The 27920-nt window shown below is 34.1% G+C and overlaps 1 protein-coding gene across 2 annotated transcripts; it reads left to right on the top strand.

Moving 5' to 3' along the window:
- Nucleotides 1-95: 95 nt before the first annotated feature.
- LOC148618418 (uncharacterized) lies at nt 96-27920 on the top strand. Of its 2 annotated transcripts, XM_088577317.1 has the most exons (4): nt 96-220; nt 7067-7159; nt 26391-26491; nt 27770-27920. In XM_088577317.1, exons 1-4 carry the CDS (start codon nt 166-168, stop codon nt 27893-27895), a joined length of 375 nt encoding a protein of 124 aa, XP_088433443.1. In that variant the 5' UTR covers nt 96-165; the 3' UTR covers nt 27896-27920. The 2 variants fall into 2 exon arrangements, with proteins under 2 accessions (XP_088433443.1, XP_088433445.1); XM_088577319.1 differs by lacking the exon at nt 7067-7159 and having other exon boundaries at nt 135-220.

Below are 27920 nucleotides of genomic sequence, written 5' to 3'. Positions count from 1 at the left end.
ATAAACGCATCACAATGAAGCAAAAAAAATACAGGTAAAAAAACAAAACTCAGATAGAATAAAACAAGATAAAATCGATTCTCATGACCTTTAAATGGAACTGGGATATTTGTAGTCTCCAAACGAGCACTGCTACTAAAATACAGAACCATTGACGGAAACAACATGAGTTCTGCTATGTTGAAGAGGACCTTAGAGTTATTTAATGATGATTTAGAAGGTACACTTGACTTATTCAGACCATTGACTATAATTAGAATAACAAAATATTTTTTTTTGGATTTCAAATATACTTAACAAACCACTGTCAGGAGAATAATTTTTTTTGTCAGACTGTCTAATTTCAATGGCAAAGCTTAACAATTCAGAATGTCACCATACTAATGGTGTTGGACTGCTTCTTTCAACCTCATTATCAAAGTATTTATCTCTTATGGTTGGCATCAAGTCAGAAAATAGATTGCCAGATAACTTCTAGCACTGCTGGAGTAAACTGTATATATGCTATGAATGTACATGTCCTACTTTACCAAATGAACTGTATCTTTCTATGTATACTATATTCAGTGCAATGTACTTGCTCTGTTTAACATCAATCAACTTTTCATTTTCTTGCATGTGATCATTGATAAATGTGATGACTTTGTTCTCTTCAGGACATTTTGTCTGCACTGTGATTTATTTGTTATCCAACTTTGTCCTCTACAGCACATTTTGTCTGCCAATGCAATATTTTAATTTGTAATTAATACCATTTTCCCATAGTTTACTGCTTGCCATTTGTTCATAGGAAATGCCCCCAAGATAATAGATGGGCAGGGTTATCATTTGTTTGACAGTAATTTCAGTGGTGTTCAGTTGTAAGTCCTTTGATGTTTCAGTTTGCTATTAAAGATTTCAACTGTTTCTTTGTTGAAATCCAATGTATGATATGTGACTGTTGCTGCACAGTACGTACCTTGTAGACTACATAATATGTGTGACTTCCAATTAAAGCTGTCATTAGTTTTAAAGAATATTCAAGGGAACCAAGATTCGAGTGATAATCAAAAGAATATATTCCAAGGATAAAGACTTGACAGGGAAAAAAAAAAACACACTAAAAAAACTGACTGGGGAATTGTTGTTAACTGTTTTAGGAGTGCTATTCTACTCTTTGCCATGACAAAATTTAATTCAGCTCCTTTGACTAAATACACTCATGCTCTATATTCTACTTTGCTTGCCCCTGTAAATGTAGGCAAGATAGAAATATTGTGTAGTGTTCTGCTCAAAAGACCTTGGGAATTCTACCTTTTTAGTCTTTTCCAAGTCTCTGTCTATTGATATACACTTCGTCTGTTTCATGTGGCACACTTACATCCCAGCTAAGTTTTATTGTCCATAATACCTGTAGGAATAATTTGCTTCTGATCGTTACTTGACTTTCCATGTAGATTCCTAGCAGATTTAATTTTTTTAATGACCAGTTTAAGTATTTTTCTTTTCGTGAATTGTCCTGTGTGATTTAATTCTAAAACTGACTTTGATGTTCCACAGTAGTGGTGACTTTAATACAGTCACTTTCATCATTTACCTTTTGCGATTTTGCTAGGTCATTAAGTTGTTTTCAATTTTACAACCATGAACATAAGTTGAAAACACCATTTGTCATCTGCAGCTTTCTAGTGATCCTATGATTATGTTATTAACACATAGTCCTTCTCTGATTGTTTCCAATGTGTTTGAGTATGATTGCATTCAAAATGAATGATCATAACATAGCCTTGAATCTGTATGTAATGAGCTCAGGGTTTGGGTCTGTTGAGTCTTCTAATCAAAAGAATCTTCTTGTGTATTTATCCTTCTCATTAAATGCTATTTGCTGACAAGACAGTATCAGTTACAACGGCTCGCTTGTTCTCTCTAAGTCATAACAACAGTATGGGAATATTGTTTAACTTTGGTGAATATTTGCAAAGGCTTGAGACTTGATGTGTTTTATGATTGACGACAGCTATAGTCATAAACAATACAATGTGTTGTAGCTAAGCTAAGCTTGTTGTGAAAGGCGACTAAATAGTGCTCAGAACCTTGGGTGGGGGCTAGGTGCTGTGCCCACATAGCAACTGGGTTGTGTGCCCCAGGTGGTGCAAAAGGGTAACCCTGGCATGTTTAATGCTGGGGTCGTCAGGCCATGATACGGAAAACTTGACTGCAAACCATAGTGGTGCAACGTGTTGGGAAAGATGCCACGTTCCTTGCATGTTAAAGAACCCTTCTGTGGTATTTTCCTGGAGTAGGAACCATAGGGCTCCGCCACAGAAGGCTAAATTGTCCAACCCTACCCACCTGTCCCAATTTCCGGTGCAATCAAAATTTGACTTTCCCATTATCCATGTGTCTCATCCCATTTTCATTTAATCATCATTTCATGTTCATTTTTATCATCCATTTCATGTTCATTGCCTGAATATAGCTGAAATATTGCAGCTTGGGCGTTTAACCCCAACGATCAATCAATCAATTTTCTTAAGAATTTTTTTTCACTATCATATTTATACCCCTTGCAAATTTAGGGGAAGTATGATTTAAAGAAATCACCCTGTGTGTCTGTCTGTTCATTGATGGGGGTATTCTCCTTTTGAGCTTGCTAAGAGTATTTTTAGTTTCTCTTTACTTTTACTATACACTAAAATTGGTAACTAATTTGAGATGAGGAAAGAATATGTCCTACTTAAACCTTGAAAATACAAATGTATTGTGTATTTTCCCTTAAAATGATAGTTTTTGTTTATTGCATATAATTTTTTCTGACAATGCAATTAACAGGAACCCACTGTATATACAATGTACACATGTATGTGAATGTAGCTTATATAGAAAACTGTAGGACAAAGGAAATCAAACGATACAGTGCACAAGTATTGGCTATTGAAAAGTGCTGACATCAAAATATAAAAAAAAATTAGTATGTTTATTATATGAGTGCAAAAAAATTGCAATCACAAGTTGCAAATAGACATTTGGTGTGCAGATAATAATTTAAGTGTGTGTATAGATCTTTATGAATGATACCACAATGTGCCATACCACAAAAGGAACATTGTACCACAAGGTGCCATACCACAGAAGGAACATTGGATTGATTTTTGGGGTTGTGACTGATAAGGAAATATGGTCCAGGAAAGGCACCTGAAACAAGCATTTTCTATGTGCTGATAATAACTTGAATATTAAAGTGATTTGATCTCTTTGAAATGATACACAGTTATATGCCCCATTGGAAAGGTAGAAATTGACTGGAACCAATTACAAATTAAGGGCCATAAAGGGGCCACTTAAATTTAGTCAAATTCTTATCAAGATTCTAATATTGAATTTGAATAAAAATCAGATCTGTATTAAGCTTGAATGGTGAATCCATAATTGCAGCAACTGTCTGTGGTTTGACCTTTGTGATTGTATGAAGTATTTCATTTGTCACATAATAGTGGTGATGTCTAGACTGAGTATCACTTTTCTCAATATACAGGTATTTTCACAATGCACTACAGAAGAAGAAATAATATAAAGAAAAAAACTACTAAAGACAAATAATTGTCAAATTATTGCAATACCTTACGGATGCAATGACAACATCAAAAGTATAGGAAACCTTTCAAGCCAATATAACAATAGCATAAATGTGATGAATTTACTTTAGAAAAATCCGAGACGGAAAAGGAGTCATGGCCATCGCCACTATACGTCACCTAAGTTACATGATGTCTCCATAGATGGTCTCCTTCCTTTCATACAAAAACCTCTTGGACTTCATCACATTAGAACCAAACTTTATTCTATACCTCTCACTCTACTACACTCCCTTTACAAAACAAGTCTTGACACCCCTGTTTTTTACCCCATCTCATTATTATACAGACTTGTTGCCATCATTTTGGATATAGGTTTCCACAGACTCTTTAAACCAGTTTATGTGAAAAGTCAAGATGAAGAAAAACGATCATTTCTTCCACTACCGTTTGTCAACAAAGGTATAGATGCAATTAATTTGGCTAACATCCTCCATCACAAAAACGTTACCAACAAAATTCCCCCATATTTCAAAGACAAATCCAAACCAGTTCTTTCATATTCCTATACTTCACCCATCGCATCCAAAATTTTCAGTTATAAAAAGCTATTGCAGAACCTCGAGATTGAGAACTTCAAGGCTAAACCACCTGACTGAGATTTAACCATTATCGAAAACGAATCTCTGCGTAATATCCTCTCTAAAGGTCCCAAGTACTGTGAACCACACTCCATAAATTGGAATTATAACTTTAAAGTTCTTATGGATGCCGTCGAGGACTATGCAAGAAAATGGATAAAACGAGAACAAGAAGACATTGATTCTCTGTCAGAGTGGTTAAAGGCAGTGAGGTCTTTAATTTTGAAACGAATGAAAGTTTTAAGTAGGTCAATGAGTGCCTAGGCTACATCAGTTTTCAAAGACGCGGATGTAGCAAAAACATTGTCTACTATACATGATAAATATGTTGTCGTACCAGCAGACAAAGCCCAAAACAACATTGTTTTTGTCTGCAAAACGTTTTATATCCAATGTTTATTATTAGAGGTAGACGTAGAAAATAATAGCAGTGATAAGACCTATACTGCTACCACTCTCTCCAAAGAAGAGATTGTGGAAAACCATAAATCTGTGCTATCCTCTTTTGGTCTCTCTACCAAGGATGATGATTGTGATTTACCTTCTATGTACTGGATTCCTAAACTTCACAAGAATCCATACAAACAACGTTTCATAGCTGGATCTGCAAAATGTACCACCAAACCTCTTTCAAAACTTTTAATTTCTATACTCACAACTGTCAAAGAGGGTCTGCAGTCCTACTACAACACTTGTTACTCCCAAAGTGGCATTAATTCAATGTGGATCCTGAAAAATTCAAAAGATCTTTTGGAGACAATCAGTTCAAGACTGTTATCTGAATATAATAGCATTAAAACCTATGATTTTTCAACACTGTATACTTCTATTCCCCATACTCAGTTAAAATCCCGACTTAAAAACATTATACATTGTTGTTTTTCCCAAAACGATGGTACACCTAGATACAAATATATAGTTCTTGGTAGAGATTCCTCATACTTTGTAAGAAATAATTCCAAATCATCTTCCAGATATACAGAGGAAGATGTTTACAAAATGCTGGAATTTTTAATCGGCAGCATATTTGTCCAGTGTAGTGGACGTGTTTTTCAACAAAAGGTCGGCATTCCAATGGGAACAAATTGTGCTCCTTTACTTGCTGACCTATTCCTTCACTCTTATGAGGCTGACTTTATAGCTGATCTGATCAGAAAGAAAGAATATTGTTTGGCTAGATCCTTTAATCTAAGTTTCCACTATATAGATGACATATTATCTTTAAACAATCCGAATTTCTGGGATTTGATACATTGCATCTACCCAAAAGAACTTGAGATAAAGGATACTACAGACACTGTGAAGTCAGCCTCATATCTTGACCTACACTTAGAAATCGATGGTAAAGGAAAACTATTGACCAAACTTTACGACAAACGTGATGACTTTTCATTCAGAATTGTCAACTTTCCTTTCATCTGTGGCAACATCCCTTCGGCTCCTGCGTATGGAGTGTTCATATCACAACTCATACGTTATGCCAGAACTTGCCGAAACTACACAGACTTTTTGTATCGCACTAGAACTCTAACAAATAAGCTTCTGGAACAGGGTTATGTTGCTACAAGATTGAAGTCATCACTACAGAAGTTTTATGGTCGTCATCATGAACTCGTGGATCGTTATGGTGTATCCATCAGCACCATGAAAACTGATTTATTCAACGGGTCATAGTTTCCTTTCCTTGTTTGTCTACCCCGGACTTGACTTTTTATGAGCAACTTGGCGGGTGTTTCTAGAAAAGCAGAGGACACTTACCCTACCAGTGCACCTGGTCCATGCTCCCAGTTTTTAGTGGAGTCCGAGTTGCTCATTTACTTTTGTTACTTTGTATGTATGATTTTAGTTACTTTTTGTTCTTTGTTGTGTATGTCTGTTTTCCATTTCTGGTCTTTGTCCCTGGAATAAATACTTTTGATTACTGCTATAACCTTGGTTCAACTTGATTTACTCTTGTACATTTAACTAAAAAACAGTTCAGGTGATATTCTTAAGATGATATTTTAATGGTCTTTTTTTCATATTTATGGAATGCAAGCAATTTTAGCAAGTTTTTCATAGGGGTGTTTCCCACCAACACCCGACAACCTCGTTGGTGGTCTCATTGGGAAGGAAGAACAGTAAATATTTTTCTTTGAAGCTTGAACTATTTACACTTAATTAATTATTCAAATTAATTATTCAAAAGTAACTAAGAAAATATCGCAGCTACAATAAAAATATTGAAATTTGAGGTCTACTGCTGTCCATTGCTCCAATTGGACAGTTAACCAGTCTCTCAGGTTGGAAAGTTACTTCCCTTTAATTTATAATTAAAAAAAAATGAAGTCTAAGTTGGGAAAATGAAAAAGGTCTATTTATGAATTTAATGCTGTCATTACAGATTTGATATTTAAGACTATGAACATAATGTATGTTTTGTTTGCTATTCATTATTGTTTTGTTGTTTTAATTCATGCCATAACCAAATATTGTAAAAGTGTTTGCACAAATATATATATTGAAACTATTTATATCTTGGATACATAAAATCTTACTTGACTCTAAGTTTAGTGTTAAAGTCCATAGTTGGTACCAATTAGACCGTAGTTCATTGAATATGCCCCTTGTGGTTTGAATAGGGTAGAAAAAAAACTGCCAGTAACCAAGTCATGGTTTACTTATGATTACATACAACGAAGATAAAGTTCTGTGACTCCCTTTACAAGTAGGAGTCTCAAGTGATTGATCTGTTGTCTTTTGATGGTTATTTTTTCACTATAAAAAAGTACTTATCTCTGAAATAATAAGCTACACATTATCTTCTTGTATCATAACACCCCTTCTGTTCTCATGATATGTTTAATCTGTTGACTCTAATGCTTTATTTAGATGCAAAGAAAAATAAAGTTACAGAAAGAAGGATCAAATCAAAAAATGAAAAAGTAAACAAATTGAAACTGAAAAAAAAGCAAAAACAGACTGGTAAGTTTTTTTTTTATATTTCTCATTTTACATCATATTTTTTCTTGTAGTATTGATTTTTGTTATCTGTGACAACACATTGTTTCCTTATTTCCAGATATTTAGCAGAAATTCAATTTATTTCTAATCATTTCCAATCGTTGCTGTAAAGTCTTCAAACCTCACAGTTGGATTTAAACTATTTTCTTGTGTTTTTGTTTTTATCTTTTCTTAGAAATGAACCACAGTTATGTTTCCTACATTACATAATGTGAGAATAACTTTCACTTTGCCAACACTGTGCACAGTTAATCTGATGTAGAAGATAAAATCATTCTCTTTAATTCTACCACTTTACACTAGATTTGGTTCCATTTTCTCCTTTACTGATCTGATTCTATCTTCTAGAATTTTATCTCTCATGAGTCATGCCAATATTAATGCAATTTTATTTATAAAAAAGAATTTTCTGGAACTCTGTACCAGTCAAGGAGGTTAAAAATGTAAATATGTTCACTTCATTTCAGATTTTTGTGAACTGATTTGTACAATACTAATAATAGAGGACAATCAGACTGAGAGGTTTAAGACTTGAAGTTGGAAAGTTGAAATGAAACAGCTGTGAATGCTTTCTTCTTTAAATCATTACATTTTTAATGATCAATATTTTATTTCTTAGTTCTTTTGGCTATATTGTACCTCTGTTTTATGTACAACTGCCTAAAACACTTGTGTTAGAGATAAAACACTGTGATGTTTGCTCACACAAAAATTAATTGTTCTTCTCCAAGAGAAATCAATTATATTTATAGAGAGGCTTTAGAGAAACTGTTAGACAGTACTGGTTGTTATAAAACAATGACATTCCATTATTCATTGAGTGTTTATTGGTCAACCTAGTCTGTTAGAGATGGTAACCTCAATATTGAACTTACATTCATTCATTTAGATGGCTGGTCTTCTGTGATTAACATTATATCTAGATTTGCAATGGAATATTAAATATTATATACTGGTACAGCTGTACTTGCTTTTTTCATAGATGAATTTTACATTTATTTTGCAATCCTGGAATAAACCACATACTGCATAAGAAGAAATAACTATGAATTTTTGGTAGTCATAATTTGCCTGCTTTTATTTTCATGTCCAGACATCTACTGCTAATAAATGAAGTCACTGTGAATCACATACATTGTACCAGGGTATATTCATACAATGCACAGGGTATATTCATGTACATGCTATGTACCAAAGTTTATTTATACAATGTACTGGGGTATGTTCATTCATGTACTAGGGCATGTACATACAATGTACCTGGTATATATACTTTTCCTTTATCTCTTACAAATTCTTTATTTCTGTTTTAACAAGAGACTCAAGCCATTTTTCACAGATTTTTATGTGTGTTTAATTTTGTGCTGGTAATATTTTCCCCACATCGGCCAGATTTTAAAGGGGGATGGTTGTGATCATGCCAACATACTTTAATCCCACCACATTTTTTGCACCTGTCCCAAGTCAGGAATTCTGGCTTCTAAATGTCTTGTTTCATTTTCACTTTCACACCGTGTACAGGCACACATTTAGGGGTATGGATACTTGGATACTGGGGACAAAAAATCAAGGCGGTATGAACACAGGAAAGTCGACTTTTAAGTCTTTTTTTTTTTAAAATGAGATAGTTATTTAAACAAGCAATTATTTCACAGAACTCTATGATCATCAAGTGTATGTTACATTTTGTTTCTGGTGGTAAAAGCGTTTCATAAAAAGTCGAACATATCAATAATTCAGGGTGGAGATCAGTGCTAACATAGCAAATGTTTAATTCTCATTCATTTCCCTGTGATTTTTCAATATTATTTTTTTTAACTTTTATTGAGACTACTTGAATGATCTAAAACAAAATCAAAACAAAATTGGAATTGTCACTAATCACAAAAATAATGTGTGTGTCGACTGGGGGTACAATTCTCAGTGCAGATAGGGGAGAAGGAATTTAGCTTAAATACGGCCTTTTAAAAGAAATTCAATACTAAATCAGCATTTCTGATCAGTTGGTGGACTGTGCATGCACTTTAGAGGGGTCTCTTACTTGCCAGATTTGTTTTACCATTATGGATATCATTGAATTGAATTTTTATGGAATATATCAAGATGGATCATAGACAATTGTATTATGCAAAAAATATGTATGTTTAAGGTTACCCTACCTGTATTATTTCTTCTGCCTGTCTTTACCCATTTTATAAACAAAAAAAAGGCGTGAAATATCATGATTTTGGCTAAACATTGTTAGTCTAGTAGTCTTTCTATTAGGGTCTACATAAATTAATTTCAAGAAAATTATATAAAGAGTTTTGCCGTAAACAGACATATTTTTTTGCTTATTACGTTTGTTGTCTTTTAATCAGTCTTCCAAAATATGGCCCAGATTTGCATCATGCACCTATAGATTCCATTTTTACAAATTATACAATAATGGAAACAATATATGGAAGGTTGAATATAAGTAGATTATATGATGGGTAGTCACTTTATGCCCATATGTTACCTTGAACAATCCCTCATGCACCCTCCACTCCCGGGTTCTTGCCCCCCCCCATTTGCCCCTGGTTCCCGCCCCCTGTCCACCCCCATCATATTCATTGAAAAACTAAGCAAAACTATTTTTAACAATCTAAAGTAATGGTATCAACAGTAAATGGACTTTGTTTCGAGATCTTTGTATCACATCTTCTCCAATGGAGTTGCGTCTTGATATTGGTACCCTATCTTCAGCTTAAATGCATTTCAACCAAAGTTAGAACTATGAATATGCAAAGCAAGATCTTGAGCCTTGTTTCAAGCTTGTGCATCAAAGACCATGGTCGATATGGGACTTCTTGATTAATTGCCAATATCATTATGAAAGTTGCAGAATAAATATCCATCGAAGAATTTTAAACCATATTTATTACGATGAATAATTTACCGGGTCAAGCTTGTTACGGGATTTATATTTTTAAGGAGATATCATTATTGTTTTACAAGATAACCAGGCCATTTTTCCCGGTGGTTTTAAAAGAGCTTGTAAAAGCATTTCCAGCATGTAACAAGTACTGCAAGTTTTAGTAGATTGCCTTAATATAGTTTAAGCAGAAAATATGCTTACATTTGTAGTCAGTCTATCTTTTCTACATGTATCAGAAACTTAATAGAGTGTCCATATTGGTTCTTAAATTATTTTAGGATGAGGGGAAGCAAAACTCAGTGTTGCTCTTGTTATTTCAGAATTTTTCTAAAGAGTAAATTCTTTAAATGCAAAGCAAAGAAAAGCATAATTTTTTATTGTTCTGAGCCACTGGCCCGGAGTCTTCTATTTACTTGGAATTTTTGCAATTTTCAACAATTAACAATTAATACTTGGTACTTTGCCTGTTTTTAAGGACTACTCGGTACTCTGGAGTCCGGACATTGAGTGCCGTATCCTGAAATTTAAAAACCATAGTACTGGATACTCAAAACATTTTGTATTTAGGACTCAATGCTTCCATTAAACAGTACTCTATGCTTCCATTAAACAGTACTCAATTCTTCCATTAAACAGTACTCAATACTTCCATTAAACAGTACTCAATACTTCCATTAAACAGTACTCAATTCTTCCATTAAACAGTACTCAATTCTTCCATTAAACAGTACTCAATGATTCCATTCAACAGTACTCTATACTTCCATTAAACATTACTCAGTTCAGTTTTATAGTTAATTTCTAAAGTTACTTGCATGTCTAATACTGTAAACGTATTAATTTTCGCGGTTGCTAATTTTGGCGGATTTCTGTCAAGTAAACATATTCCCATGGTATCAATTTTCACAGTTTCAAAGAAATGTTGAGCGTTAAGTAGTGTTAAAATCAATTTCGTGTGTATTATTTTTCACGGTTTTCTGTCCATTGCGAAAATAGCGAAAAAATCAGAACACCGTGAAAATAGTAAGTTTACAGTAATTTATTCAATTCCACTTAAGTTTGATTTCTTTTCAATGTTATTTTTGAAGTGTTAAAACAAGTACCAACAATGATCAATGACAAAAAAATGTACACTGAAATACGAAATTATGACATGAAATAAGCCCTGAATTTAGGACACTGTATGGGTGCTTGCTGATTTACAAAAGCAAAGATATAGAACCAACCATGAAAAGTTCAGACAGTTCATGGAAATAAATACTAGTAATGCATGACATTTCTGTTAATAAGAGACCCCTCTAAAATGTATGCATACCCCACCAACTGATCAGAAATGCCTATTTAATATTGAATTTCTTATAAAAGGCCATATTAAAAGTATATTCCTCCCCTATCTGCACTGAGAATTGTACCCCCAGTCGACACACACAATATTTGGATTTTTGTATCTATTGACGTCTTTATAATTCCAATTTTATTTTGTTTTTGTTTTAGATTGTTCAAGTGGGCTCAATAAAAGTTTAATGAATTATTATTGAAACAAATCACAGGAAAATGAATGAGAATTAAACATTTTATAATGTTATGTTAATTTTATAATGACCCCACACCCTGAACTATTGATATGTTTCACCACCAGAAATACAATATAAAATACACTTGATAATCATAGAGTTCTATGAAATAATTGCTTGTTTAAATAACTATCTAATTTTTTTGAACCAAGACTGAAAAGTCGACTTTCATGTGTCTGTACCACCTCGATTTTGTATCCCCATACATACCCCCAAATATGTGCCTGGACACGGTACTATTTCACTGTACTGGTTTATAATGTTGTTTTGGGGACCCTTAAACTTACATTTTTCATCCCTTTGACATATTCACCATATCCACATACAATGTACCTGGGTATGTACATACAGTGTACCAGGGTGTGTATACAGTGTACTGGGTACATACATGTACAATGTACCAGGATGGGTACATACAATATATCTGGGTATATACATGTACATGCAATGTACTGAGTATATACAGATAGTTTTCAAAGGCATTAAAGTAATTGAATATGATACGTTTGTATTATAAGAGAGCTTGCCACATAAGTGAATATGTATACAGACCCAGACAAATGTGATGGAGACTGAACAAAAGGAAATTGATTGTCTTAATTACATTTACATGTGTAAAAATCTTTATGGTACTCTTGTCTATTAAATAAAAGCTAAGATAAAAATGTTCTTACCGATTTATACATGGTTACATTCATAACTTAGTCAAATCACATCCAAGATGATTCCATTTCACAGTGTCAGATTGTTGAATGCCAAGTTAACACTTGTAGGATTATTTGTCAATTTCTATTTTTCTCCTATTGCTCTTCAGTTTATGGAAGCCGCTATGGCAGATGTAATTCAAGGATTTATGATCAATACTTGTGTAGGCTACAAAAGGACAGTGGAATTAACGGCATTATTAGGGGATTTCTCCCATTTTTATAATTGGAGATAAATTGTCAGAAGAGATGCTGTATTTGTCCACTTTTTTCATGGCTATTTACCAAGACAGCTTTTGGCAATGGGGGTTCTTAAGGTTTATCTTATCATTGGGATCATTATTAATTACATAGAAATGATATCAAAGTCATATGGTCTTACTCCTGTGAGTCTTGAAAAAGTTTTTACCATAACAGTACAGGTTGTAGTCCAAGTCTGGCCATATATGTTGATGTTATTACCCTTTTATGCCTCAAAGAAATCCAGGCTTTTAGTCCTATAATCTTTCAACATATACAGTTGTAATGGTGAAAAGTCCTTCATAATTGCTGCCTCAGATTTGTAATATGGAGTATTGATTTGTGAATGATATAATTAATTAACAACTTTTGAAAATACTTATTATGGCTAATAATTGATTTGTTGTGTCTTCCTTACTGAATTAGTGGAAGCATGGGATGGACCATCAAGTGTTTATTATGTACCCCTTTCATTAGATAATGTGTGAGGGCAACTTGTCCATGTGTCTGTTACACTTGTCTGATTTCTTAGCTTATATTGGAGGGATGGCTTAGATATTTGGTATATTGCTTTTGCATGATGACATACCATGTCTCCCTTTTTCATGATGACTTGTACGGGGTCTTCATTTTTCACGTTCATGGCACATCTAATTCCTGTTTACTGATTGACTTATTACCTTTTTAATAGTTAATAGTGGTGCATAATGGAAATTTTCATAACAGATCTCTTAGCTTCCATGGGAGATATTTACAAATGTAGTACTGGTACGTTGCTTTTGCAGGATGACTTGTACTTTGTCTCCCTTTACCAGGTTTGACAGAAACAGTTGAGTGTAGGTTTTCTTAGCATAATCTAGCAATCAATATCTTGTTGTCTTCATTATAAAAATTAAGTGCCCATGTAATACCCATGTCTGGATTACGGTACTTCCTCTGTAATTTCCCTGCCTAGTCAGCGCTATTGTAGTATCTCTGCCTGGTGAAGAGCCCTTTAATATCACTAAGTGCCTCAGTAAATCCTTTTGTGGATTATCTTCCCTGTAATATCCCTGACAGTAAATCCTGGTATGGATTATTGCCCCTGTATTATCCCTGATGATTAGTGCCTTAGTAAATCCTTGTATGGATTATTGCTCGTGTAATATCCCAGATTATTAGTGCTCTTATAATATTCCTGCCTTGTTAAATGTTCTTGTTATATCCCTCCATGGATTTGTGCCCCTGTATTATCCCTGCCTGGATAAATGCTACTGTAATATACCTGCCTTGATAAGTGGCCCTGTGATATCCCTGCCTGGATAAGTGGCCCTGCGATATCCCTGCCTGGATTAGTGGCCCTTTAATATCCCTGCCTTGATTTGTGGCCTTGTAATCACCTTGCCTTGATTAATGCTGCTGTAATATCTTTGCCTTGAGTAGTGCCCCTGGTTGGATTATTTTCTACAAAGCTTTTAAGCTTAGCTGGGTTATTGCTATTGTTTTATTATTCATGGACTATTAATTTTTAGATCACCTGGCCAAAGGCCATGTTAGCTATTGCCATCACTTGGCGTCTGTTGTCGTCATTGTCCTCCATCGTCGTCATTAAAAATTTTTCAAAACTCTTCTCCTCTGACACTACCTGACCAATTGGAACCAAACTTAGTATGAGTGTTCTATGGGGTATCCTGCATAGAACTGTTGTGGGGATTTTTGATCTGTCGAAAAACATGGCCACCATTATTAAAAATAGAACATGGGTGTCAGACAGTAGTTTTTCACATATATCTCCAAAACATATGTTAAGATAAATTTGTTATGGGTAAAAGTGTTCAGCATGATGAGATTTATATTTGGTCAAATTTTCGTTTTAACCTGTTAAGCCATATTGGAGTTTTTGACCTTTTTCAACGTTTTTTGCTATTTTTAATGTTTTTTTTTTTTGAAAAACTTCTCCTCTTACACTACTTGACCAATTGGAACCAAACTTAGTATGAATGTTCCTTGGGTTATTCTTCATAGAACTGATGTGAGGATTTTTGATCTGTCGAAAAACATGGCCACCGTTACTAAAAATTGAACATAGGCCTTCAAAAGTTTCAGAAATAAAAGTTGTCAGAGGACTCCTCGTAAGAGTTGTCAGAGGACTCCTCGTAAGAGTAAAAATGCCCTTGAAAGGTAAAAATGACTTTTTTTTTACAGTTTTCAGCCAATATCTTGAAAACTATGATAGATAGACAGAAACTTTCAATTGCTGAAATGATCCTTATGATAAGTCCTTCCAAAGTCTTCTTGAGTCAAATTTGTTGGACAACTCCTTCTTAAATTAATTGCCTAGAAAGGCAGAATTTAACAAGGTGAGTGATTCAGGCTCCTTGGAGCCTCTTCTTTTGTTTTCATGACCTATTGAATCACAAATTCTTAATCATAAAGAAGTCTTGATTTACATTGGCTAGAGAAGAGTATTTCATCTCAAATAAGTAAAATTTGTCCAACCATGAACATTGATGTCCATGAATTAAAAGGATTTTGGTTTTCTCTTTCAAGAATTATTAGTCAGTCAGTTGACAAGTTGTTGTCACTTCTAAATTGATATGAGTGGACAGATGTCTTAAATTGTATTAAGCCTTATGTGTTTTTGTCTTATAATTATTTTTCTCTGTGTTGCTGTTAATGGAGATGTGACACTATTTCCTTTACACTTGAGAGTGTCACACAGTATGTTGTCAAAGTAACATTTTAAATGTCTAAGTTCACAGATAAAACAATGCCTTAATATGTTATAAATGCCTTTAAAGGTAAGATAGTTTGTTAAGGCCTTTCGTTAATCTTGCTTTAGCTGCTATTTATAGATATTTTGCTTTATTCTTCCCCTTTTTATGGCACCTGGACAAAGGTCTATGTGAGCTATTGTCACCATTTCACATCCATTGTCTGTCATCATTAACTTTTCTTTAAGAGATCTATTCTTCTGAAACTGCTCAGTTTTTAAATATGATTTTTAGCATTCTTGGGTATACATGTGGATTGTTTTTGTGTTGCCTGCAATGAATGTTTTGTAAGATGAAGCTTAATATTGTGTTTCTGGCATCCATGTTAAGGTTTTCTTGTTAAGTTTTCTGATGTGGTCCGTTTTATATGAATCACTTATGCTGGTTCAATCATATTTGGTATGCAGTTGCATTAGCATCACTTGACCACAAATCTGTCTCCATTTCACAAATAATTCCCTGCAGTCATGGTCCAATGACTTAGTCATAGATTATCACTTACTGGTAGTCACAGTTCAATGTTATACCTGAGTATTCTGTTCTCTGTTAGTGATTGAGTTGATATATTGTCCATTATTAAGTCACTAATAGTGTTAGCAACTTCTTGCACTTGTAATTTCTGTATTTAATATTTGCATATGATTTGCATTAATGTGTAGTTATACGCCACATAATCCAGCAGATCTTTGCCGTGTTTACCGCCACAGTGGTATAGTTCTAGCTTCATACAAGATGAAAAATGTACCTCTTAAATTTCATACACATGTGTTCTACATTGTACATGTGGTTTTTTTTATATAAAATCAAAGGGAAATTTCTACATACATCTCTAAAACTATATGAGATTCTGAAAATCATTGAGACTTTCCTTCTTCAATTTAAAGAGCTCTGTAAAGGATGAATTTGTTTGACTCCTTACAAGAGTTATTGTTGTTGAAATATGAAAAAAGATTTTTTTTCATTTTGGAGCTAATAACTACCGGTAATAGAAAATGAAATAATCATTTGATGGTAAGACCAACAATTAATTGGATAATAATTCCTTATTGTAGAGTTGTGACACTTTTTGTGCCAAAGATGGTGATTTTGCATGTAAACTATTACAGATAGAAAGACACTTATCAATAATGAAATGATCCTTATGACTACATCTACTTTAAGGGTCAATGCCATATTGTAGTTTTTAGCCTTTAAGGGTCAAGGCCATATTGTAGTTATTGAAAGATGAAAATGGTTATTTTGTGGTTTATGCTCAAAATATCTTAAAAAATTATTATGAATAAAAGAGACTTATTGGTACAGAACATAGTGGGAAAGATGTTAGGAGGGGCTTCTATTAAATAGTTTACTTTTTCATTTTTCACAATTTAGGATTACAAAGATAGGGACATTACCTGCAACTCTTCTAACTTTGATAAATATGGTATAATCACACCTCTGAGTTCGGTCATGGATTTTTGTGATATTATCAGTGGTTAACTTGTAAAGTAAATGCTGATACAGTTCTAATTTTTATTAATACCAACACCAATACAAATTTTGTGTTTCTATAATGGTTCATTCAATTCTTGATTGGATTATATAAGATGAAATTATCTTGAGGGCATCAGATACCTTTTCTCTAGGAGAAAGTCGTCATATTCTTTATTAGTTAAACAATTATTTATAGATTGTGAAAGTTATTTCTAAGGATCCTTGTTGAGTGAGCAGAAATTTCCCCAAATTCTTGTTATTTTTCTTATGCATTGAGATGATCTATTGATTGAATTAGAGACCAGTTGATTATTACAGATAATTTTCTTTTCTACCAGCAGCTTGTGTTTGAGTTTTCCAGAGATGTTCCTTTGTAAAAACTTACTTAAATAAATTTTTATTTATAAGGCAATGGTAAAGCTAAACAAATAAAATTTGATTTGCTTTTTTCTGGTTTTCTGCAGCTAAAACAAAAAATTAAATATTAGCTCCCCTAATTTTTATATTACCGCAAAAATAAATCTGTGCCAACAAATAATGGTCTGGTAACCTACATGTATTTACTATTTATAACTTCAATAAAACTTATCAGCTCTTTTTAAGTTATACAGTATAACAGGTAATTTTTGTGTATTTTCAGCAATCTGCAAAAACCCTAAAATAAAGTCCCCCAAAAAACTGGGCTTAAGTATTTTGTGCACCATTAAAAATCAACCAAAATAAGAAATGTTAAGATTTTTCATATACTCTTTTTCCTTAAAGTCACAAAAATGTACACCTGCCATAGGGAAATACATTGATGGACTTCCATAAGGAAATACATTGATGGACTGCCATAAGGAAATACATTGATGGAGTACCATAAGGAAATACATTGATGGACTGCCCTAAGGAAATACATTGATGGACTGCCATAAGGAAATGCATTGATGGACTGCCATAAGGAAATACATTGATGCAGTGCCATAAGTTAATACAATGATGGACTGCCCTAAGGAAATACATTGATGGAGTACCATAAGGAAATACAATGATGGAGTGCCCTAAGGAAATACATTGATGGAGTGCCATAAGGAAATACAATGATGGACTGCCCTAAGGAAATACATTGATGGAGTGCCATAAGGAAATACAATGATGGACTGCCCTAAGCAAATGCATTGATGGACTGCCATAAGGAAATACATTGATGGAGTGCCATAAGGAAATACATTGATGGAGTGCCCTAAGCAAATGCATTGATGGACTGCCATAAGGAAATACATTGATGGAGTGCCATAAGGCAATACAATGATGGAGTGCCCTAAGCAAATGCATTGATGGACTGCCATAAGGAAATACATTGATGGAGTGCCATAAGGAAATACATTGAATAAATGCCCTAAAGTTTTTGTAGATTCTTTTGCCCAACCTTTGAAAATAAGGTGCACAAAGGAGTAAAATAGATGTTGCAATTGGAGTTTATAGAAATTGTTTATTGTTAATCTGATTTTTTTATGATTTCTTTGTAAATGTGTTCATTTTGAAAATCTGTTTTATCCTTATCTTTTAACCTTATTTTGAGTTAAAGGGGTAAAAATTGAGCAACAAAAATGTCAACTTGGTCCAATTTTTAATTATTTTTTTTTTTGGTTTTTAAATTCCTCGTAAAAATAAATCCCTGCTTTCATTTTTCACTCAGATTTCAGATTTCTCTTACTGTTTCTAATGTCAAATTTTGAATTTTTATATCTCATTCCTCATAAAAATTCCTGTCGGCGTTTTGTGATCCGATTTCAGACATCTTTTACAGTATTTGAGTTTTAGGGATCAAAAGCAAATTTCTTATAACTCCCTTTATCTTAACTTAATTTCAAAATATTGTAATACTGTGTTCAAACCAGTTGTTAGGTCTATAATGAAATTTATATCCCTTTGTTTAAATATTTCAAAATCTAATATTGTATCCACACTTGTCACCATGTTGCAGTTGTATCAAGCTGCAGTGGGCAAAGCTCTTTATGTGTCTAATTCATTTCCCGGAGTCATTGTAAACTTTCAGTAAAATCGTTTCTCCTCAAATTATTGGGAGATTAAAGCAATTTAAAAAAAAAAAGTTTTATAGCCTAGGGAATAGTCTAAAAAGATATTGTGCATTAAGGTCAGATGACTACAAAGGGAGGTAATACAAATAAAATGTTTTACATATTGAAAGCGGATGAGTGGAATTTCTCATAAATGAGTTGATTTTAATTTAACTTTTATAGAAAGGTTATGCATTATAAAACAGATAATTGGTGTTTGGTGCCTGCAAAAACAGATCAGCAAACTCATAGTTTTAACATGTTGAAATTTTGTAAGAAGAATTTCTCCTTAATTAAGTTGCCGAACACAAACTGTCAGTGACTTATTGTTTTTACTCTGTTTTTTATTTGACTTCCTAATAAGGTAAAAGGGTCAAAATAAAGGACATTGCAATATCTTGGAAACCTAGGTGCCTAGGAACTGGAAATTTGGTACAGTGGTACAGTTTTATATTCCAAACAAAATTATTCCCAAAAAACTGAAAGGATAAATTGCCTGTTGCTGTTAAAACATATTTTCCCGCCACAATTTCAAAATGCCCCAATTTAGATGAAATTTGATTTTAAAGTGAAAATGACATGCTGAGTTTGAATTTGACACTTAAAGAAGAAGCAAAAGTCACTGTTACCATGGCAATGCATTTTCCCGACAAAATTTTTAAATGCTCTGATTTGGAGGAAATTTGGTTTCTAGGGTTAAAATGACATGTTGAATCTAAAATTTCAAGGCCATGTGAAAGTCCCTGTTGCCATGGGGACTGATTTTCCCACAAAAACTTCAAAATGCTCAGATTTGGGTATAATTTGTTTTTAAGGGTGAAAATAATGTGCCGCAGCTAAATTTTTAGGTTTCGAGGCAATATGTTTATGGGAGGTGACTGCCCCATGTTTTTCGTGAAACATAAACTTTAATTTTCATTATTATTTTTTCATTACCTTCCCTCTTCCTATCAATGAACTTTCACAGAGAAATTCTAAGTGAGGTTGGTCATAGTATTTTGTTAAAGAATATACATGTTGATTGAAGAAAGCCCCCCTTTTTTTCATTGACGAGAACCTAGGGTAATTAATGTATATCAAAGTTGCTATATGTTCTCTATGATATAATTTTGTGTTCTTACCGATCATATGAAAAAGTTGACACAATAATCACTGTGAGATAGTACTGAATACTAAGTAACTCTATCATCGCTGTGGCATAATACTGTAACGGGAGAGCATGATTTGATTCAAAAAATTATACTCTGCCACTGAGGATTAAAACCTAGACCACTCTGTGACAAGCCAGGAGAAACCGATTCAGCTAGGAATTCATCCTTTAGCCAAGTCATAAATGGCTATTTAAATCTCTCTACAACACAGGTAGGCCATCCTGCCACATTTCCCCCACCTTAAGAGTCTTCATACCTTGAACAACTCCTAACACTTGCTCATTAGCTAACCAAACTCATGGATTTTTTAGTTGCCAAATGTAACGGGAGAGCATGATTTGACTCACAAAATTATACTCTGCCACTGAGGATCGAACCCTAGACCTCTCGGTGACAAGCCAGCAACAAACCGATTCGCCTAAAGAATCATTTAGCCAAGTCAATAAACTGGCTATATAAATCTCACTACCTACTACAACGCATAGGCCATCCTGCCACATTATTTAGTACTTACTTATAAAGTAAAGTACCTCTTTAATCACTGTGACATAAAACTGAGTGCATGTACTTACTGATTCAGTTTGACATAGTACTTACTGATATGACAAAAGTAACACTTTAATTACTTTGACATAATACTATGTACTTACTGATGTGACAAAGCAGCAATTTAATCATTATGACATAATACTGAGTACTTACTGATATGACAAATTTATCACTTTAACCACCATGACATAGTAAATAGTACTTACCAATATGACAGGGTTAATATTCCAAAACCTGTAAGTAGTTTTCTATGTCTTTTGTTCTACTGCTTTTTAGTATAAATCAGTAATATTTTAATTGCTTGTCTTGTTAATTTTATGGTCTTTGAAGGCAAAATTTACACATTATAATGCTGTTTGGGATAAGTTTAAATGTATGTTACAAGGATAATGTTAATTAAATGTAAATAAATGTCCTTTTAAACTAAGGGTAAAACAAGCAATGACAGAATGTAACATGGTATAGAAACCTGAAACTCTATCATACCACTGATGTATTTGATATTTGGCAATATTGAAAATATTTTTCTGGCTTCATTTAACCATGGTCCTATAATTAAATTTATTTGAGGTTTGTGAGTTCAGCACTTATGATTAAATTAAGTGCTGTGTGTGTTTAGTTAAGCTGTACTTGTATGATGCTCTAGACAGTGCAAAAGTAGACAATGACTTCAGTGACTTAAGCAATGTTATACCCCCCTGTTTAAAAAGAGGGAGGCATATAATGATTTTGCTGTTTGTATGTCCCCAGTTCTAATATGCAATGCAACTTCTCTCACAATGCTGAATGGAATCTGATGAAACTTTCACATGTATCTTGTCTCATGGTGCCATTTTGCACCACCTATTTTGTTTTTCCACCTAAATGACTTTTGGGGTTTTCTAATGCACAACATGGAATTTGATACAGGTTGTCCAAAAGGGGGGGAGGGGGCGACTTCCAATCCACAATTCCTCTAAAACCATTGAATGGAATTTTATGAAACTTTACACATTCTTTAACACATAAAGCCATTTTTTATTTTTCCCTGTGAATGATTTTTTGTGTTTCTTGAAGCAAACCATAGACTTTGACATTGCTCAATCAAGGAAGGACCATCTTCTAATACACCACTCCTCTAAAACCATTATAGGGAGGGGAGTGGTGGTATCCATCAGAATGACTTGTGGTTTCTAGGGAGGGGAGTGGTGGTATCTGTCACAATGACTTGTGGTTTCTAGGGAGGGGAGTTGTGGTATCCATCAGAATGACTTGTGGTTTCTAGGGAGGGGAGTGGTGGTATCCGTCATAATGACTTGTGGTTTCTAGGGAGGGGAATGGTGGTATCCATCAGAATGACTTGTGGTTTCTAGGGAGGGGAGTGGTGGTATCCATCAGAATGACTTGTGGTTTCTTGGGGGGGGGGGAGTTGTGGTATCCATTAGAATGACTTGTGGTTTCTGGGGAGGGGAGTGGTTGTATCCAACAGAATGACATGTGGTTTCTAGGGAGGGGAGTGGTGGTATCCATCAGAATGACTTGTGGTTTCTAGGGAGGGGAGTGGTGGTATCCGTCAGAATGACTTGTGGTTTCTAGGGAGGGGAGTGGTGGTATAATTAAGAAAGGTCTGCTCACAGTTTTTCTTGTATTCACCTGATACTGAACGTTTTAAGATTTCTTACTCTTGTTTATATATGAAAACTAAATGTCAATTGAGGTTACTGCCAATGGCAACAGTTTTTGGTAGAAAATTATGTATTGTCATACAAGAAAATGTCAATTCTCTTAATGACAGTAATTATAGTTAAATGAATAGTCTTATCTATAATACTTCCTTATTTCATTGTACTGAGAAATTCTAGAGCACTGTGTCATACTAACAAACTACTCCTGAGATTCAGTAGCATTAAGTTCTCTAAAATCCGTGTGGTATTTCTGAAGAAAATATCAGTTTTTATTATGAACTAGCTCACATGTTTAATCTATAGTTATCAAGAAATATATTCAGAAATAAAGCTTTTTTACATTTTCATGAATGAATGTTACCATTTTTATGAGTTGATTTGGGCAGAAGTGTGACTATTTCATGATTCACTATTATAGTATTTGAGACTCTTGGATATGGATTTATAATAAAAACAAGGTTAATTGATCAGGATATATTTAATTAGAACCTGAGTAGTAACCCTCCTTTATCTTGCTGTGGGTAACACTACAAGGATTAAGATATCTGCTTGAAATCACATCTGATCACACTTATTTTGATGTACATTAGTAATCCTAATTCTGAGGATATATCACAATCACCCTCTCTGTCTGCCTGTCTGTCTACATTTCTTGTAATTACAACTCGCAAGGTTTTACATGGTTACACAAGGTGTATGTATACCACTAGACTATCACAAGTGCAGTTTAATAAATGTTAAACTCTTTTCATTATTTCAATTGGTTCATATACACTCTTGCACTGCTCTTTCCATGCCACAGCAAAATATTTTTTGGGTCATATTATAGTATTACTGTCATCATCATTTATTTATGATAACTTGAATAAAACTAATCCAATCTTTTTTTTAAATTTTAACACATTGTTTTTAGGGACATGGTGGAGGGCCTTATGTTTTGGAGCTATAATGAGGAAAGTGGGTGTTCATTATCATTAGAATTGATAGAAACAAATTATTGTTTATTCGATTTTGATGGGCCACGACAAAAAAATGAAACTTTTTAGCTCACCTGGCCATAGGCCAGTAGAGTAAGCGTCCTCTGCTTTTCTAGAAACACCTGCTGAGTTGCTCATAAAAAGTCTCCATTCCAGGGTAGACAAACGAGGAAAGGAAAACTATGCCCTGTTGAATAAATCAGTTTTCATGGTGCTGATGGATACACCATAACGATCCACGAATTCATGACGACGACCATAAAACTTCTGTAGTGATGACTTCAATCTTGTAGCAACATAACCCTGTTCCAGAAACCTATTTTTCAGAGTTCTAGCATGAAACAAAAAGTTTGTGTAGTTTCGGCAAGCTCTGGCATAACGTATGAATTGTGATATAACACTCTGTACACAGGTGCTTAAGGGATGTTGCCACAGATGAAAGGAAAGTTGACAATTCTGAATGAAAAGTTGTCACGTTTGTTGTAAAGTTTGGTCAATAGTTTTCCTTTATCATCGATTAAGTGTAAGTCAAGATATGAGGCTGACTTCACAGTGTCTGTAGTATCCTTTATCTCAAGTTCTTTGGGGGTAGATGCGATGTATCAAATCCCGAAATTAGGATTGTTTAAAGATAAAACGTCATCTATATAGCGGATACTGAGATTAAAGGATCTAGCCAAATGATATTTTTTCTTTTGGATCAGATCAGCTATAAAGTCAGCCTCATAAGAGTGAAGGAATAGGTCAGCAAGTAAAGGAGCACAATTTGTTCCCATTGGAATGCCAACTGTTTGTTGAAAAACACGTCCACTACACTGGACAAATATGTTGTTGATTAAAAATTTAAAACTATAGTAGATAGAATGAAACTTTCAGTTGATGAAAGGATCCTTATGATAAGTTCTACCAAAGTCTTCATGGAGTCAGAATTGTTGGACAACTCCTTGTTACAGTTATTGCCTTGAAATGCAAAAAATAACAAGGTGAGCGATTCAGACTCCTCATTTTTGGTCCAATTTGAATTTTTTTTTAAATTGGATTCCTTATTAAGATCCCTGTGTGCATTTTTCAATCAGATTTTAGATATTTTATGATTTTGATGTTATAAGGAGCCAAAGGGACCATACCCCAAAGAAACAATTGTTTTATATTTGGATTGGTTTTGAGATTTTTTAATCAATTTCATGCCTGTGTTTTTCAATCAGGTTTCAGGTATCTCTTATTGTTTTTGGGTTACTGTAAAAGTACAATTGTTCATGGGGTACCAATTTTCATAGTTTTCGTGGGTAGGCCAAACCATAAAATTTGGTTCCCAACTAAAAGTAGAATCCCATTGATGTGTATACTGAAAACCTCAAATTGAAGATGCCGGTGGTCCGGTTGTCAAAAGAATAGGCCTGCAGCAGCGCTAAGCTTGTCGTAAAAGGCGACTAAATAGTGCTCAGAAACCTAGCCGGGGGCTAGGCGCTCTGCCCACAGAGTAACTGGGATGTGTGCCCCAGGTGGTGGAATAGGGTACACCTGGCATGTTACATGCTGGGGTTGTCAGGCTATAATACGGATAACCTGACCGCAAACCATAGTGGTGCACCATGTTGGGAAAGATGTCACGTTCCTCGCATGTTAAAGAACCCTGCTGTGGTATTTGATAGGAGTAGGAACCTTCGCGCTCTGCCACAGGAGGCTAAATTGCCTGACCTTACCCATCCCTCCCTTTTTCTAGTGGCAATCAAAATTTGTCAGCCCTATTATCCTTGTGTCCCATCCTTTTTTTCATTTCATCTTCATTTCATGATCATTTTATCATCCATTTTATGTTCATCGTCTGAATATAGCTGAAATATTGCTGCTCGGACATTAAACCCCAACAATCAATCAAATTGAAGAATCCATGAAATTGTGTTTCTCTCCTAATCCACCAAAATTGGTATTCACAAATTAAAGTACTTTCATAGTATAATGGACAAAGGAGCCACACCAAAAAGATCAACTCCTCCCTAAACAAAGTTCAGGAGGATATAGGAATCACTCTATCTGTCTTGTCTGCCTGTGTAGATTCTTGTCCAGGCCATAACTTCTTTGTTCTTTGCCATAGGCATACCATATTTGGCAGATGGGTGTATCACCATGAGACAATGTGTCACATACTGTCATGACTTCTATATGACATTGATCCTTGACCTGAAGGTCAAAGTTTTATTATGGATTTGTGTGTGGGATGCAATTTTGTTGTCCTTTGATGTAGGCTTTCCACTTTCGGTATGTTGGTGAATCACCATAAGATATTGTATTGGATACATTCATAACCGGTGAATGAACTTGGCCTTTGAACTCAAGTTAAAATTATTGGATTTTTGATATTCATACCTTATATCATCCGATTTTGTCCTTGAATGGTTTTTCATCATAACATTAAAATATTAAAGCTTCAGTGACTCAAGTCATCATAAAGATATGTCTGTTGCAGGAGGTATCCTTCACGAGTTTTACTCCAAGTGTTTCTAGTTTTCTTTTGGTCTGATTTTGAAAAAAAAATATTATTGGATACCTTATGTAAATTTATGCCTGTGTTTTCTATCAGATTGGTATCTGGGATCCAAGGCTAAGGTCTTTGATTAGCACCTTAAAACAGAACTTTTTTCACCCTTAATTGAATTTAAAATTTTGTGCTGTATTGTGTCCAAACCAGTTGTTGTGCCCACAATGAGCTGTAACTCCCTATGCTTAAGGGTGTCAAAAACTAATATTGTGTCCACTCTTGCCCTAAGTGAACAAAGTTCAACAAGCTGCGGTTGCATTATGCTGCACTCCAAGAAATTCTTTATTGTTAGTAGCATGGGCAGTATTATTTATCTAGTTATAAAAGAACACTCAAAATAACCAGAATTAACTTATGAAACTTCAGTTAAAATCAAGGGGGAGTCACTGTAATTACACTTTTAAATATCTGAGTTTCAATTTCAATTTGGAGTTTGTTTGTAACCACTTCATTTGACTAAGGTCAAAGTTTATTGATAACAAAGGGCTATTGATTCACCAGATCATGAACAGTGGTACCCAGTTATGGATTCACTTTGTGTTAACAATGTTATTCTTATCTGCAAATACCTTTATAATTTAAGTAAAACTATATATTTTCTTTCAGAATTACAACAAAAATGTACCAAGGACAAGACGGAGGAGAGTCTAAAATTACTACAAAGATTATCCGAAGTCAGTACAACAGATAGACAGACAACTGAAACTGTAAGTTTAGTTCTATGCAGCATAACTAAAATGCCTTAGTCCAACGAGGCTTTGAAAAGCAGGAGGTACATTATTACAGTGATTTCTTAGTCCAACCAGGCTTTGAAAAACAGGAGGTACATTATTACAATGATTTCTTAGTCCAACCAGGCTTTGAAAAGCAGGAGGTAAATTATTAAAGTGATTTTTTAGTCCATCCAGGCTTTGAAAAGCAGGAGGTACATTATTATAGTGATTTCTTAGTCTAACAAGGCTTTGAAAAGCAGGAGGTACATTATTACAGTGATTTTGCCATCTGTTCATCATCACTCCACAAAAACTGAGTTGCAAACATTATTTTTTAGTATTTCCATCTGAATGACTTTTGGATTTCAAGATTGAAAACAGTAATTGAGTGCAGAATGTGTGGCTGAGGGTATCAATAATTGAGTTTACCTCACAGTATTTCTAGTTTTGGTTTTTAAGGTATTCATTGTTACTGTCTGACCCATTTAACCTGATGCCAACAGCAAGCAATTGCTTTTTTTTTTCGGCACAGTAATATTTAACAGAACACCCTTCTTCAAATATTTAAATGAAGTACATTGTTTATTTTTTTATGGTTATATCTGGGAATTAAGATTGTGTTCAGCTTGTCTTACATCAGGAGTGAAAAGGTTTTCTGGGATATCCGAGAAAGGACAAGATAATCTAGAATATCTAGATAGAGACAAAAATATCTTGAAGATGGAAGAGGTTCTTCTGGAAATATGAGGAGGTACAAGGTTTTCAGGGATATCTGATGAATAATAAAGTTTTTTTGAATCTCTAAGGAGTTATCCAAATTCTTATAGAATAGATAGTCCTTTTTGAAGAATGACCCAAAACTCACTTGTCACTTGGATATCTGAGGAGTGACTAGGTTCTCTATGATATCTGAAGAGAGACAAGGTTTTTTTTATTTCTAAGGAATGGCCAAGTTTCTCTGAAGAGTGATAAAAAAAATTTGTTAATTTCTGAGTAATAATAGCAACCAAGATTGTCTGAGGATTAACTTGGTTTTGTGGGATCTCTGAGGAAATGACTAGGTTTAGGTTATCTTCAGCTTTCTGTTCTGACTTCCTTTTTTTTTTTTTTAATTTTAGTTACTCCAATGTACATCAAGCTTCCGTTGTAAGATATTTCTTTTAACCTTCAAATTTACTTCATGCAAAAATGAAGATGAAATATCTGACATCATCTTACCTCTGAAACATTATCAAGCACTTCATGTAATTCAATTTACATTTGAATTTTCAGATCCTCAAGTACAACAAAGGGAGATTATCCAAGTATGAGGAGAAGATGGAACCAGAAGATACCTCTACAGTTTTTAGTGCAGCAGACTTTAACAAATTTGAAAAAGAATATGATTTCTTTTCATGACATTAAATATTGCCAAAAAACTTGA

This window comes from Perna viridis, chromosome 4 (genome assembly GCF_037379345.1).
Source record: "Perna viridis isolate PV_CMFRI_1.1 ecotype Kerala chromosome 4, ASM3737934v1, whole genome shotgun sequence".
Lineage (NCBI taxonomy): Eukaryota > Metazoa > Mollusca > Bivalvia > Mytilida > Mytilidae > Perna > Perna viridis.
This window is presented reverse-complemented; position numbering and strand designations above follow the sequence as displayed.